The sequence below is a fragment of the Staurois parvus genome, unplaced genomic scaffold, assembly GCF_062004578.1.
Source record: "Staurois parvus isolate SC_StPar_1 unplaced genomic scaffold, SC_StPar_1.0 ptg002526l, whole genome shotgun sequence".
Lineage (NCBI taxonomy): Eukaryota > Metazoa > Chordata > Amphibia > Anura > Ranidae > Staurois > Staurois parvus.
The window spans coordinates 1-14,233 of NW_028320322.1; the positions used below are offsets into that span (position 1 = coordinate 1).

At 49.5% G+C, this 14,233-nt stretch overlaps 1 protein-coding gene across 1 annotated transcript in view; it reads left to right on the plus strand.

Moving 5' to 3' along the window:
- Positions 1–6,306: 6,306 nt before the first annotated feature.
- Positions 6,307–14,233, plus strand: part of LOC149430688 (myosin light chain kinase, smooth muscle-like) — a 49,019-nt gene continuing 41,092 nt past the window's right edge. The window contains exon 1 of the mRNA XM_089666098.1: positions 6,307–6,608. Within this exon, the coding sequence (XP_089522224.1) occupies positions 6,344–6,608 (265 nt within the window). The 5' untranslated portion in view covers positions 6,307–6,343. The remainder of the gene's footprint in view (positions 6,609–14,233) is intronic.

Here is a 14,233-nt window from a genome sequence, read left to right on the forward strand (position 1 = left end):
GACAGATGGGCCATGTCACCTAACGGAGTATTTTTCACTTTTTACATTTGATGGAACCATTGTGTTCCGGGAGGGAGTGTGGGGGATGTTTTTGGCAGCTGAACAGTCCAGTTTCATATCAAGCAACGAATCCTAAAAATAACAGTCGGACCCCCGGCGACGCGGAGGGAATGCTCAGGTTTCCTAGAACTCTGTAAAATCAGAAACATCAGCCAGAGTTCGGTTCTGCAGCAATATACATCCGATGGCCAGAAAAACAGAAACTCCCTCCCCGCTGCTTCAGCAGAAATTGGCCGACCCTGCTATAGAAGGGATATTGAAAAAATCAGCTTTATCTGTACATTGGATTCATGTGTGGCCTGGCAGTGTACATGTACATGCACCTCTATAGAAGCCAACAGTCACCAAGTACCTTCTAAAGCAGTCATTCTCAACCAGGTTCCGTGAAACCCTAAGGTTCCTCCAGGGGTTCCTTAGCCACTGAGAAATGTCTGCCTTTCAGGTAAGTAACCAATGACACCGTTGATCTTTTTAGCTGTTGGTGACTCCAAATGTACATCCAGTCCACATGTCATCTATTGACTTCCATGCACCCAGTGACACCAAGTGTACTCCCAGTAAATGTGTCCTCTACTGACTTTGGTTCTTCCAGTGCACCCAGTGGCTCCAAATGCACTCCCTGTCCACAAGTTATTTATTGTCACCGGTGCTCCCAGTACACCCAGTTACTCTAGGTGGGCTACAAGTCAGAATGTAATCTAATGTCTCCGGTGCTCCCAGTATGCTAAGTGACTCTAGGTGGGATAATAGTCAACATGTCCTCTAATATCTCCAGTGCTCCCAGTGCTCTCCACGTCCATGTGTCCTCTAATAATTTTGGTGTTCCCAATGTGCCCAGTTGATCCAAGAGTGCTCCCAGTCCATGTGTCATCTAGTGACACCAGTGCTCCCAGTGGCTTCAAGTGCTCTCCAAGTCCATATGTCCTCTAATAATTTTGGTGTTCCCAATGTGCCCAGTTGCTCCAAGAGTGCCCCCAGTCCATGTGCCATCTAGTGACTCCAGTGCTCCCAGTGGCTTCAAGTTCTTTCCAAGTCCATGTGTCCTCTAATAATTTTGGTGTTCCCAATGTGCCCAGTTGATCCAAGAGTGCTCCCAGTCCATGTGTCATCTAGTGACACCAGTGCTCCCAGTGGCTTCAAGTGCTCTCCAAGTCCATATGTCCTCTAATAATTTTGGTGTTCCCAATGTGCCCAGTTGCTCCAAGAGTGCCTACAGTCCATGTGCCATCTAGTGACTCCAGTGCTCCCAGTGGCTTCAAGTTCTTTCCAAGTCCATGTGTCCTCTAATAATTTTGGTGTTCCCAATGTGCCCAGTTGCTCCAAGAGTGCTCCCAGTCCATGTGCCATCTAGTGACTCCAGTGCTCCCAGTGGCTTCAAGTGCTCTCCAAGTCCATGTGTCATCTAATAATTTTGGTGTTCCCAATGTGCCCAGTTGCTCCAAGAGTGCCCCCAGTCCATGTGCCATCTAGTGACTCCAGTGCTCCCAGTGGCTTCAAGTTCTTTCCAAGTCCATGTGTCCTCTAATAATTTTGGTGTTCCCAATGTGCCCAGTTGATCCAAGAGTACTCCCAGTACATGTGTTATCTAGTGACTATCATGTTCCATGTGGTTTCAAATCCACATGTTATCTAATTACCTTAGTGCTCCCAGTACGTCCAGTGACTCCAAGTGCACTCCCAGCCCATATGTCATCTAATGTCACAGCTGCTGCCAGTACGCCCAGAGTCTCTAGGTGGGCTACCAGTCCACATGTTCTCTAATGTCTCCAGTGCTCCCAGTATGTCCAGTTACTGTGGAAGGGCTACCAGTCCACATGTCATCTAATGTCTCCCATGCACCCAGTGACACCAAGTGTACTCCCAGTAAATGTGTCCTCTACTGACTTTGGTTCTTCCAGTGCACCCAGTGGCTCCAAATGCACTCCCTGTCCACAAGTTATTTATTCTCACCGGTGCTCCCACTACACCCAGTTACTCTAGGTGGGCTACAAGTCAACATGTAATCTAATGTCTCCGGTGCTCCCAGTATGCCCAATGACTTTAGGTGGGCTAACAGTCAACATGTCCTCTAATATCTCCAGTGCTCCCAGTGCTCTCCAAGTCCATGTGTCATCTAATAATTTTGGTGTTCCCAATGTGCCCAGTTGCTCCAAGAGTGCTCCCAGTACATGTTATCTAGTGACTATCATGTTCCACGTGGTTTCAAATCCACATGTTATCAATTTACCTTAGTGCTCCCAGTATGCCCAGTGACTCCAAGTGCACTCCCAGCCCATATATCATCTAATGTCACAGCTGCTGCCAGTACGCCCAGAGTCTCTAGGTGGGCTACCAGTCCAAATGTTCTCTAATGTTTCCGGTGCTCCCAGTATGTCCAGCTACTGTGGAAGGGCTACCAGTCCACATGTCATCTAATGTCTCCGGTGCTCCAAGTACACCCAGAATCTCTACGTGGGCTTCCAATCCACATGTTCTCTAATGTCTCTGGTGCTCCCAGTATGCCTAGTTACTGTCGGAGGTCTACCAGTTCACATGTCATCTAAAGTCTCCAGTGCTCCCAGTATGCCCAGAGTCTCTAGGTGGGAAACCAGTCCACATGTCACCTAATGTCTCTGGTGTTCCCAGTATGCCCAGTTACTCTAGGAGGACTACCAGTCAACCACTCATCTAATGTACCCAGCCCTCCAGAGTGCCTAGCGACTCTAGGTGGGCTATGAGCCAACATCTCATCTAATATCTCTGGTGCTTCCAGTATGCCCAGTGACTCTAGGTGGGCTACCAGTCAACATCTCATCTAATGTCTCTGTGGCTCACAGTATGCCCAGAGACTCCAAGTGTGTTTCCAGTCAATGCGTCATCTAGTGACTCCAATGCTCCCAGTGGTTCTAAATGCTCTTCAAGTCCATCTAATGACATTGGCACTCCATGTACATCAAGTGATTCCAAGTGTGCTCCCAGTCCACATGTCACCTAAAGTCTCCAGTGCTCCCAGTATGCCTAGAGACTCCAAGCGTGCTCCCAGTCCATGTGTCACCGTGTGTCTCCAGTGCTCCCAGTATGCCTAGAGACTCCAAGCGTACTCCCAGTCCACATGTCACCTAAACTCTCCAGTGCTCCCACTATGCCTAGAGACTCCAAGTGTGCTCCCAGTCCACATGTTACCTAAAGTCTCCAGTGCTTCCAGTATGCCTAGAGACTCCAAGTGTGCTCCCAGTCCACATGTCACCTAAAGTCTCCAGTGCTCCCAGTATGCCTAGAGACTCCAAGCGTGCTCCCAGTCCATGTGTCACCTAATGTCTCCAGTGCTCCCAGTATGCCTAGAGACCCCAAGTGTGCTCCCAGTGTCCATGTGTCATCTAATGTCTCCAGTGCTCCCAGTATGCCTAGAGACCCCAAGTGTGCTCCCAGTGTTCATGTGTCATCTAGTGACTCTAGTGCTCCAGTTGACTCCAAATGCACTCCTTCTCAATGTGTCATCTATTGACTTTGGTGCTCCCAGAGCGTCCAATACCTCATCTACTGACCTCTAGTGCACCCCTGTATCTATAGTATGTTCCCTTGTAGAAAGGAAGTATATCACTGTCAGCATCAACAGGTGAATAAAGAGAATAAAAGCCTAAAAAAAGAAAACTAATGCAGCCACCACATCTAAGGAATGGTAAGCTCTGCTATTACTCCTAGGGATGGAGTTCCCATATAATGGATATATTCCAGATCCTCCCCCCCCCTCGTATGTTCTCATGCCGGAGTGTGAGCACCGGCTCGTCTGTCATCTTTCACCCCGCAGTCTCTTTTTCCCACGAATCTGCAGGAAATGCCACCCGGGAATTCCCGCTCATGGAGAGGAGAGAGCGATCACTATCTGATCCTCGTCATGCTAATCTTTCATGTGCCCTTCCTATGAGGGTCTCTCATTGTTGTCCGCCCACCTCATATGAGAGAGATTTCACGTACATTGCTCCACACCCTTATCCAGACCGCCCGAGACTCCCTGCCCTTCTCAAGACCCCCAAATCTTCCCAATCTCACCCAGAATATCGTGCACCACCACCTCAACAGGGAGGACTTTCTTCCGCAGGGTAATCTGATACCGTGCATTCCATGTGAAGTAACGAACAACTATACTAACTAGAAAAAGTATATCCAAATCAAAGTCCCAGTGAGCTGGGAATGCCCCGTACATCCACTCTGCATAATTCATGCGATAGAGAAAGGGGGTACCCAGAACCCTCCCCACCCCTTTATACACCTCTATGGTAAAGGGACACTGGAGCGGAAAGTGGTCCATAGACTCCACTTTACCAACACACTCTGCTCTAGGACAATCCCGATCATCCACAGGGCGGTGCTTCAGGTTCCCTCTCACATAGAGCCTTCCATGAAAAGTGAGCCAGGCTTGGTCCTTAAGCTTCAAAGGGATTCTCTCCAAATTAATTAAACGCAACCCCCCCCCCCCCCCCACCACCACCGCCATCATCATTACGGAGCCTGGGCAATCCTTTAAGGCCAGTGACACACCAAAAGCAGAAGCCAAAATCCTCTCCCCCAGAAGCTTCCTGGGAAGGGACCTGATATCCTCCACTGTCACCTGCCACTGCCGAAGTATTTTCAGACACGGGGCAACATAATCTGGGAGCTTGCCATGTCGGACTCTCAGACTTTTCACTGGGCCGCCATCTTTCCAGCAATGCAGAAAAGGCCTAAACCAAGACTGGTTTAGACCAAAAAAATACCCACCCATCCCGGGGGGGTCTCTGCTAATATTACCAAGATTGTACTTTAAAAACAGCAAAGAAAAGAAAACTATAGAGTTGACCATTCCTGGGCCACCCTCCCGCCTGGATAGGTAAGTTACATTGCGTTTGATCAGGTTCGGCCTATTTCCCCATAACAGTTGGATGGCCAATCGGTTCTTACTCCAGGCCTGGCAGTATTTGGCTTTGAAGGATTTGTGCTCAGCTTTTAAAACTTTTACGTTTTTCCTCAGCTTTTCCAATCGCCAAGAATCGATCAATAATCCTCTGTCTGTACACATCCTCACCAGGGCCTGGACCCACAGACAGGTCCTCCTCCTCCTCACTAGGCCCGGTGTCATCAGGGGGATCCCTCCCAGGGTCAGGCATGGTTCCTGGGCCAAGCTAGAAGGCAAAGCCCAGGCTTGGAAAACGCTGGTTCTCAGGGAGAGCTTGTTCAATGTGTCCTCCTCATTCTCCCACTGACCCCCAATGTAAGGGACATTCTTCCCACTGACCCCCAATGTAAGGGACATTCTTCCCACTGACCCCCAATGTAAGGGACATTCTTCCCACTGACCCCCAATGTAAGGGACATTCTTCCCACTGATCCCCAATGTAAGGGACATTCTTCCCACTGACCACCAATGTAAGGGACATTCTTCCCACTGACCCCCAATGTAAGGGACATTCTTCCCACTGACCCCCAATATAAGGGACATTCTTCCCACTGACCCCCAATGTAAGGGACATTCTTCCCACTGACCCCCAATGTAAGGGACATTCTTCCCACTGACCCCCAATGTAAGGGACATTCTTCCCACTGACCCCCAATGTAAGGGACATTCTTCCCACTGACCACCAATGTAAGGGACATTCTTCCCACTGACCCCCCAATGTAAGGGACATTCTTCCCACTGACCCCCCAATGTAAGGGACATTCTTCCCACTGACCCCCAATGTAAGGGACATTCTTCCCACTGACCCCCAATGTAAGGAACGTTCTTCCCACTGATCACCAATGTAAGCAACATTCTTCCCACTGACCCCCCAATGTAAGGGACATTCTTCCCACTGACCCCCAATGTAAGGGACATTCTTCCCACTGACCCCCAATGTAAGGGACATTCTTCCCACTGACCCCCAATGTAAGGGACATTCTTCCCACTGACCCCCAATGTAAGGAACGTTCTTCCCACTGACCCCCAATGTAAGGGACATTCTTCCCACTGACCCCCAATGTAAGGGACATTCTTCCCACCTGACCCCCAATGTAAGGGACATTCTTCCCACCGACCCCCAATGTAAGGGACATTCTTCCCACTGACCCCCAATGTAAGGGACATTCTTCCCACTGACCCCCAATGTAAGGAACGTTCTTCCCACTGACCCCCAATGTAAGGGTGCAGCAAAAATCTCAGATCCTGCATTAGTTGCATCATTGTGATCCTTTCTTCTCCATGGCAACCATCAGTCTGAATAAAATTCGATGGTGTCTTTCCTTTGCAGATAAGCCGGATCCCCCAGCCGGGCAGCCCTGTGCCTCGGAGATGAAGGGCTCGGCCCTGACCCTGTCCTGGTATGGTCCCACCTATGATGGAGGCAGCGTGGTCCAGTCCTACATGGTGGAGATCTGGGATTCCGTGGACAAGAAGTGGTCCGACCTGACGCTGTGCAGGAGCACCTCCTTCAACGTGGAGAATCTGCTGCACGACCGCGAGTACAAGTTCCGGGTCCGGGCCACCAACGTGTACGGAACCAGTGAGCCCAGCCAGGAATCGGACCCGGTGGCTTACAAGGAGAAAGTAGAAGGAGGTAACAATTAGAGATGAGCGAATCGAAGTATCCGAAGTGGAATTCGAGTCGAATATCGGAAAAATTTCGATTCGTGCCGAATCCGAAAAACAGCCTAATTCGGACGCGCGAATCGAAATTTTTCCGAAAATGGCGGCTGACATGTGCGGCGACGGAGCGGGGATGTCGGGGAAGGCGCGCAGACAAGGCGCGCTGCCCCATAATGCATTCCTCAACGACATGTGATCGCATCAGCCAATCAGCAGCCAGCCAGCCAGCACTGTGTAATGGTCGAGGTATATATAGCGGCCATTTTGGAAATCTTCATTTGCCTGCAGTCATTGAACAGAGGCAGACCGCTCTGTACTAGGGACAGGGACAGAGTTAGGGCCACAGAAACGAGAATTGGGGACAGAGAGAAGTTACTTAGGGACAGAGAACCATTACTCAGGGACACAGACTTGTTAATGAGGGCCACAGAATCGTTATTTAGGGACAAAGAAACGCTAGTTAGGGCCACAGAATTCATACTCAGGGACAGACAGAATTGTTACTCAGTGCCAGAGAATTGTTACTTAGGGCCACAGAAACGTTATTAGGGCCACAGAATTTTTACTCAGGGACAGACAGAATTGTTACTGAGTGCCAGAGAATTGTTACTCAGGGACAGACAGAATTGTTACTGAGTGCCAGAGAATTCTTACTCAGGGCCACAGAATTCATTCTCAGGGACAGACAGAATTGTTACTCAGGGACAGACAGAATTGTTACTGAGTGCCAGAGAATTGTTACTCAGGGACAGACAGAATTGTTACTGAGTGCCAGAGAATTGTTACTCAGGGACAGACAGAATTGTTACTGAGTGCCAGAGAATTGTTACTCAGGGACAGACAGAATTGTTACTGAGTGCCAGAGAATTGTTACTCTCACAGACACAAAATTGTTACTTGCACAGACACAGAATTGTTACTTGCACAGACACACAATTGTTACTCAGGGCCACAGAATTCATACTCAGGGACAGACAGAATTGTTACTGAGTGCCAGAGAATTCTTACTCAGGGCCACAGAATTCATACTCAGGGACAGACAGAATTGTTACTCAGGGACAGACAGAATTGTTACTGAGTGCCAGAGAATTGTTACTCAGGGACAGACAGAATTGTTACTGAGTGCCAGAGAATTCTTACTCAGGGACAGACAGAATTGTTACTGAGTGCCAGAGAATTGTTACTCTCACAGACACAAAATTGTTACTTGCACAGACACAGAATTGTTACTCGCACAGAGACAGAATTGTTACTCAGGGCCACAGAATTCATACTCAGGGACAGACAGAATTGTTACTGAGTGCCAGAGAATTGTTACTCAGGGACAGACAGAATTGTTACTGAGTGCCAGAGAATTGTTACTCTCACAGACACAAAATTGTTACTTGCACAGACACAGAATTGTTACTTGCACAGACACACAATTGTTACTCAGGGCCACAGAATTCATACTCAGGGACAGACAGAATTGTTACTGAGTGCCAGAGAATTCTTACTCAGGGCCACAGAATTCATACTCAGGGACAGACAGAATTGTTACTCAGGGACAGACAGAATTGTTACTGAGTGCCAGAGAATTGTTACTCAGGGACAGACAGAATTGTTACTGAGTGCCAGAGAATTGTTACTCTCACAGACACAAAATTGTTACTTGCACAGACACAGAATTGTTACTTGCACAGACACACAATTGTTACTCAGGGCCACAGAATTCATACTCAGGGACAGACAGAATTGTTACTGAGTGCCAGAGAATTGTTACTCAGGGACAGACAGAATTGTTACTGAGTGCCAGAGAATTCTTACTCAGGGCCACAGAATTCATTCTCAGGGACAGACAGAATTGTTACTCAGGGACAGACAGAATTGTTACTGAGTGCCAGAGAATTGTTACTCAGGGACAGACAGAATTGTTACTGAGTGCCAGAGAATTGTTACTCAGGGACAGACAGAATTGTTACTGAGTGCCAGAGAATTGTTACTCAGGGACAGACAGAATTGTTACTGAGTGCCAGAGAATTGTTACTCTCACAGACACAAAATTGTTACTTGCACAGACACAGAATTGTTACTTGCACAGACACACAATTGTTACTCAGGGCCACAGAATTCATACTCAGGGACAGACAGAATTGTTACTGAGTGCCAGAGAATTCTTACTCAGGGCCACAGAATTCATACTCAGGGACAGACAGAATTGTTACTCAGGGACAGACAGAATTGTTACTGAGTGCCAGAGAATTGTTACTCAGGGACAGACAGAATTGTTACTGAGTGCCAGAGAATTCTTACTCAGGGACAGACAGAATTGTTACTGAGTGCCAGAGAATTGTTACTCTCACAGACACAAAATTGTTACTTGCACAGACACAGAATTGTTACTCGCACAGAGACAGAATTGTTACTCGCACAGAGACAGAATTGTTACTCAGGGCCACAGAATTCATACTCAGGGACAGACAGAATTGTTACTGAGTGCCAGAGAATTGTTACTCAGGGACAGACAGAATTGTTACTGAGTGCCAGAGAATTGTTACTCTCACAGACACAAAATTGTTACTTGCACAGACACAGAATTGTTACTTGCACAGACACACAATTGTTACTCAGGGCCACAGAATTCATACTCAGGGACAGACAGAATTGTTACTGAGTGCCAGAGAATTCTTACTCAGGGCCACAGAATTCATACTCAGGGACAGACAGAATTGTTACTCAGGGACAGACAGAATTGTTACTGAGTGCCAGAGAATTGTTACTCAGGGACAGACAGAATTGTTACTGAGTGCCAGAGAATTGTTACTCTCACAGACACAAAATTGTTACTTGCACAGACACAGAATTGTTACTTGCACAGACACACAATTGTTACTCAGGGCCACAGAATTCATACTCAGGGACAGACAGAATTGTTACTGAGTGCCAGAGAATTGTTACTCAGGGACAGACAGAATTGTTACTGAGTGCCAGAGAATTGTTACTCTCACAGACACAAAATTGTTACTTGCACAGACACAGAATTGTTACTCGCACAGAGACAGAATTGTTACTCAGGGCCACAGAATTCATACTCAGGGACAGACAGAATTGTTACTGAGTGCCAGAGAATTGTTACTCAGGGAAGACAGAATTGTTACTGAGTGCCAGAGAATTGTTACTCAGGGACAGACAGAATTGTTACTGAGTGCCAGGGAATTGTTACTCTCACAGACACAAAATTGTTACTTGCACAGACACAGAATTGTTACTCGCACAGAGACAGAATTGTTACTCAGGGCCACAGAATTCATACTCAGGGACAGACAGAATTGTTACTGAGTGCCAGAGAATTGTTACTCAGGGACAGACAGAATTGTTACTGAGTGCCAGAGAATTGTTACTCTCACAGACACAAAATTGTTACTTGCACAGACACAGAATTGTTACTTGCACAGACACACAATTGTTACTGAGTGCCAGAGAATTGTTACTCAGGGACAGACAGAATTGTTACTGAGTGCCAGAGAATTGTTACTCAGGGACAGTCAGAATTGTTACTGAGTGCCAGAGAATTGTTACTCAGGGACAGACAGAATTGTTACTGAGTGCCAGAGAATTGTTACTCGCACAGACACAAAATTGTTACTTGCACAGACACAAAATTGTTACTTGCACAGACACAGAATTGTTACTCGCGCAGACACAGAATTGTTACTCAGGGCCACAGAATTCATACTCAGGGACAGACAGAATTGTTACTGAGTGCCAGAGAATTGTTACTCAGGGACAGACAGAATTGTTACTGAGTGCCAGAGAATTGTTACTCAGGGACAGACAGAATTGTTACTGAGTGCCAGAGAATTGTTACTCAGGGACAGACAGAATTGTTACTGAGTGCCAGAGAATTGTTACTCGCACAGACACAAAATTGTTACTTGCACAGACACAGAATTGTTACTCGCACAGACACAGAATTGTTACTCGCACAGACACAGAATTGTTACTCAGGGCCACAGAATTCATACTCAGGGACAGACAGAATTGTTACTGAGTGCCAGAGAATTGTTACTCAGGGACACCTAATCGTTGAATTAAATAGTATGTCAGACAACATGCAGAGGAGTGGCAGAGGAGGCAATGTTTTAGGAGCGAGCAGACGTGGCAGCAGAGGAAGGGGTCGAGGCAGCAGTATTCGCAGCCAGAGGCCAGTGCTCCCGGTGTCATCCAGCGGTCGTGTCTCCACCGACAACCCTGCCGTCATTGATTGGTTGGCTCGGTCGTCTTCCTCTTCCCAGGTCACCTCTGACACCTACAGCCAACGGTCGGTGGGTACGTCAGACACAACCGTTAGTTGGCATGGCCCGGGACCAAGCCCACTGAAATCACGTGTCCTCTACCTGCCCCTGTCCTTTGCTGTTCCCTCACCAAGCGAAGTATCGCATGCTGTGGGCTCAGCCCCACTGTACAGTGAGGAAGAGCTAACAGAGGGCGGTCAGGAACGGGGGGAGACATCGGCCTTTTCAGCAGCCAAGCGAACAAGTACTGGCGAGGAGAGTGGCTCGGTAGCCGGTCTAGAGACAGGTCTGTCTCCTGACCCAGACGCAGCCGAGGGGGCTAGTAGTGAGGCGGAGACCCTACTTGATGATGAGGAGGTTGATCGCACTTGGCAGCCTCGTCGTCATCAGGCAATTTCTTCCGCATCATCAGGAGAAGAGGGTGGCAGCTTGGCAGCGAGCAAAACAGTCGGTGGGTTGCCCAGGAGACAGCAGCAGGGTCGCATCAGTGTCAGTGGAGCCAAACGTCCACGGAGTAGAGCACCAGCTCCACTGCAGCCTACCACCACGGCCAGTAGTGGTGCCGGTGCGCACGGAGGAAGTAGCAGTCAGCCAGTGAAGAGTAGCGGGGGCAAAGTTTCCTACTCGGTGGTGTGGCAATTTTTCCTCAAGCCGCCCGAGGAAGTAAACGTAGCCGTATGTCGACTATGTGGCCAGAAATGCAAGCGTGGCCAGGGGGCCCATGTTGGGACTACAGCGTTGCGTCAGCATATGCAGCGTCACCATTCGGTGGCCTGGGAAAACCGTGATAAACATACGGCGGTTCTGCCTGCCCCAGCCCCCGCTCCATCACCCGCTCCGTTACTTGCTCCGTCACCCGACGTCGTCAATCGCCCTCTATCAGCCAGTCAAGGCTCCAACACCTCTGCTGAGGGGAGTTGTCGCTCGTTGGCATCTTCCGCTCGTTCAGATGCTCCTTCTCCTGCTACTCCTCTTCTCGGATTCCGTCAACAGTCTTTCTTGGAATCCGTATCCAAGAGACAACAGTTTGCGAGCACGCACCCGACGGTGCAAAAGCTGAACGTCCTCCTGTCCAAGTTGCTGGTGCTGCAGTCCCTCCCTTTCCAACTGGTGGACTCAGCACCTTTCCGAGAAATGATGGCTTGTGCCGCGCCGCGGTGGAGAGTGCCAAGCCGTCATTTCTTTGCCCAAAAGGCAGTGCCAGCCCTGCATTCACATGTAGAAGAGATGGTGGGCCAGTCTTTGAGCATGTCGGTCTCTGCCAAAGTGCACGGCAGCGCCGACGTGTGGAGCTGTAACTACGGTCAGGGACAGTACATGTCATTTACGGCCCACTGGGTGAACGTGGTGCCGGCACAGCCGCACCAGCAACTTGGACAGGTCACGACGCTTTTGCCTCCACGTTTGCACGTCCTTGGTCCAGCAAGCATGTCCGCCTCTACCACCTCTTTTTCCGCCGTGTCCTCAGCCGCCACCCCCGTGCCAAGTCCCATTACCCGACCGGCATATCACATGTGCAGGGCGCAACGGTGTCACGCTGTGCTGCACCTGGTATGCCTTGGCGAACGTAGTCACACAGGGGAGGAACTGCTGAGTGTAATGAACAGAGAAATCGACAGATGGCTGTCTCCGCGCAAACTAAAAATCGGAACCATGTTGACTGACAACGGAAAGAACATGGTGTCTGCTCTGCGTCAAGGAAGGTTGTGCCATGCGCCATGCATGGCTCACGTGTTCAATCTGGTTGTCAAGCGGTTCCTAAAATCCACCATCCCACTGCAAGACATCCTTAAAATGTCACGTAAACTGTGCATGCATTTCAGCCATTCCTACACCGCAAAGAACACCCTCATTGAGCTGCAGCGGCAGAACGGAATTCCACAGCATCGCCTGATCTGCGACGTTGCAACAAGGTGGAATTCAACCCTACACATGTTAGACCGCCTTTACGAGCAGCGAAAGGCCATCACCGATTTCCTGATGTTACAAGCGGATAAAGGTACTCCCCTGTGTAACTTAGATGTCAGCCATTGGCAGCTCATGCGTGACACCTGCCGCTTGCTCAGGCCCTTTGAGGAGGCCACGCTATTCGTGAGTCGGCAGGACTATGGGATGAACGACGTCATTCCTCTGTTGCACGTCCTGGAACAAATGCTGTTAACAATGGCTGGTCAGGGTGCGGTAGACGTGGCGCACAGATCTCAACGCCACATGACCCCTGTGGGGGCAGGACAGGAAGAAGAGGAGGAGGTAGAGGAGGACATTTGTGCTCAGGAATTATTGAGTGAAATGGGTGGTTTTTCCACTCAGCGGACAGGAGTGGAGGAGCAGGAGCATCTGGTAGAGGAGGAGGAGGAGGAGACAGAGGACCCAGACGCACCGTGGCAGTATGCTGTGGAGATGGAGGCAGGGAGTCCCTCGCATTCCTTGGCACAAATGGCCCATAGCATGCTCGGTTGCTTGCGTAGCGACAGCCGAATAATAACCATCAGACAGAGGGATGACTTTTGGCTGTCCACCTTGTTGGACCCTCGCTACCGGTCCAAAATGGTGGCCTTTTTCACACCTGCTGAGAGGGAGGCCAAAATTACGTACTATAAAAACCACCTATGTAGTCAGTTGGTCTCTGCCTTTGTGCGCCAACGTCCATCCTCAGACACTGTGGGCCCTGTGCGCTCGCGTTCCGCTGGCATGGCAGCAGGGGAGGGGTGGGGTGGTAGGAGCAGTGGCAGCTCCACCAGCAGTGGCTGCCTCAGTCTGCAGTCGATGATGAGTAGCTTTCTTCACCAGCGCAGTGAGGAAACTACTAACCAGCCGCAGCAGCAGCAGCAGCATCAGGTGGACCTGGAGCAGGAGCTCAAACAACAGGCTTGGGCCTACTTGGACAGCACCCTGCCAACCGAGGTAGACAATCCCCTTGACTACTGGGCAACGAAACTTGACCTTTGGCCCCAACTAGCTGAATTTGCCCTTGAAAGGCTGTCATGCCCGGCCAGTAGCGTGGCATCGGAGCGCGTGTTTAGTGCGGCAGGAGGTATTGTAACTCCGCGGAGGACACGACTGTCCACCCAAAGTGTGGAGAGACTCACGTTTGTGAAAATGAATCAGGCGTGGATTAGTCTGGATTTCAAACCACCAGTTCCTGACACAACTGACTAAATCCGCCATGAATCATGCCTCAAACATGTGCCACTTTCAGGTCTCCTCACACTGCTGGTGTGTTTAATTTTTTGACATAGGGTGCTGGCAGATTACGGGCCTCCTATAGCTGCTGCCAGGCCCCTAATCTGCCATAGGCCCCTATATACCGCCTCCTCATGCT